At 25.1% G+C, this 2,500-nt stretch overlaps 1 protein-coding gene across 1 annotated transcript in view; it reads left to right on the top strand.

Annotated features, from left to right (window-relative positions):
• PRSY57_1302500 (sodium/hydrogen exchanger, Na+, H+ antiporter) overlaps window positions 1–2,500 on the top strand; it is a gene marked incomplete at both ends in the record, with an annotated part of 6,696 nt that overhangs the window by 953 nt on the left and 3,243 nt on the right. The window contains one exon of the mRNA XM_012908962.2: window positions 1–2,500. This exon is cut by the window's left edge and continues 953 nt beyond it; it is cut by the window's right edge and continues 2,373 nt beyond it. Coding sequence (XP_012764416.2) covers window positions 1–2,500 — 2,500 coding nt within the window.

Raw genomic sequence — 2,500 nt, 5'->3', positions numbered from 1 at the left:
GAATTTTTTATATGGAGGTATAGGTTTAGCTGTTGTAGGTGTGGCCCTACAAGTAGGTATATTAGGTATATTGTTTTATTATTCTTTTATGTATAGACAAGAGCAGAGTCCATTATCTAGTAGTTTTTTACTAGCATCTATTTTATCTTCAACAGATCCTGTAGCTGTGTTATCTATATTAAATGTGGTTGACGCTCCGTCTAAAATAAGTTCTATGTTTCATGTAGAATCTTTAATAAATGACGGTAGTTCAGTGTTGTTGTTTCAATTTTTTTTTTATTTAACTATAGGATATAAAGCGAATACTTCCCAATATGCTGTGTTGTTTGTAAAATTATTATTTTTAAGTCCTGTGTTTGGTATAGGCATGGCTATGATAACTTTTGCATGGATAAATTTATATAGGAAGCATTATTATAATCAGTGTTTAGCTACGATAACAATGTGTTATTTATGTTATTTTGTATCTGAATATTATTTGAATTTATCAGGACCTTTGTCTATTGTATGTTATGGATTATTTATTAATGCATATGGTCATATTGCGTTAGATGAAATAGCTCAAAGGAAACATAAAGAAATTGTGGAATTGTTAGCGTTGATGGGTAATTCTAGTATTTTCATTATATCTGGTATCATTTCATTTGGTATGATGGAGAATGTGTTTAAAGATAATTTATATTTCTTTTTATATATTGCCTTGACATATGTATATTTATTAATAGCACGTTCTGTTATGATATTAATATTTACTCCTTTTCTTTCCAAAATAGGATATGAGGTGAATTGTAAGGAAATTTTGTTATTAATTTGGGGAGGATTGAGAGGTGGTATTGTGTTAGTTTTAGGATTACGTATTGAAGCAGAGAATAAAATAAATGAGAAATTAACAAAAGAGTTAGCTTATTATATAAGTGGTAGTGTTTTATTAATCCTAACTATTCAAGGATTAACTTTTGAATGTTTATATAGATTTTTGAATATATATCCTCCTAATCCTTTTCGTATTGTTTATTTAGAAAAGGTATTAAAAATGATAGATTATAATTTTTATATACGAAAAAAGAATCTAAAGAATTATTGGTTATTTAAAGGTACCAACATTTTACATTTTTCTAGTAAAATAGTACCAGAATTATATTGGAGGAAAATGAATAAATATGGGGAGTTTGATTTACGACTACCAGATATTTATACGTGTCTTCAGGATATTCGTACATGTGATATATCTTTTTGGGAACGTGCGTATGACTCTCACACGGTTATAGAGAGTTTCGATGATTATTCATGTAATGAAAAAAGGACCAGGGAAAAAAATAAAATTGAAAAAGGTGTTCTATTGAATTCGGACATGAAGGAAATCGACATGGTCCATGATAATAATAATAATAATATGAGAGATAATAATATGGGAGATAATCATATGTGTGATAATCATATGAGAGATAATCATATGAGAGATAATCATATGAGAGATAATCATATGAGAGATAATCATATGTGTGATAATCATATGTGTGATAAGAGAAAGAATAATATACAAAATGACGACAAGAATAAAAATAATAATAACAATGTTGATAATAATCATGTTGAAAAAGAAAATAATAATATATATGACAATACACATAACATGACAAATTTAAGTAAATTATATAATGATGAATATTATAAGAAAGGAAAGAATTGTGAAAATGCAAATATAAATTGTGGAGATAATAAAAAGAGTGTATACGAAAATTTGAGAGAGAAAACTAATTTTTTTAATGATTTAACAGGAAATGAAGATACTAGTGATGTATATACTTATTTAAATAAACATAGTTATAATAATGTGAGTAATATTCGTGGTGGATATAATAATTATTATGGTAATAATAATAATAAGTATAATCATAATAATAATCATAAGTATAATCATAATAATAATCATAAGTATAATCATAATAATAATCATAATAATAATCATAATAGATATAGAAGCTTAAATGTTATAAGCAGAAAAATTAGTGTTGATAATTCATATAAAGGAGAAATGAGAATTAATGTCATAAGAAATAATGATAATTACTATAGTAGTTATGATGATGAAGATCATAATTATACAAATATTAATAGATCTTTATCTTCGAAAAATTTTGATCATTACAGCAATAATCTAAACGAATTTACGGATAATGTATCCTCATGTTCCGATAAAGCATTTGATCATATTAAAATAAAAAATCTAAATGCTTTTAATTTTGATAAAATAGCTGTAAAAGATTATGATAAATTAATTAAGAAAATGAATTATAGAGAATTTAAAAGAACAAGAACAGAGAAAGAAGAAAACTTTAATGTTATAGATAATATTGTTAATAGTAATAAAGAAACGTTCAATCCAAAATATAATCTTAGATTAATTGAACATGCTACACATCTACCCAAAACGTTAAGCGATAATTTATTAATCAAAAGTAGTATAGAGCAGGACAATCCATATGATAAAGATCAAAAC

The sequence above is a fragment of the Plasmodium reichenowi genome, chromosome 13 (assembly GCF_001601855.1).
Source record: "Plasmodium reichenowi strain SY57 chromosome 13, whole genome shotgun sequence".
In the NCBI taxonomy this organism is placed as follows: Eukaryota; Apicomplexa; class Aconoidasida; order Haemosporida; family Plasmodiidae; genus Plasmodium; species Plasmodium reichenowi.
This window is presented reverse-complemented; position numbering and strand designations above follow the sequence as displayed.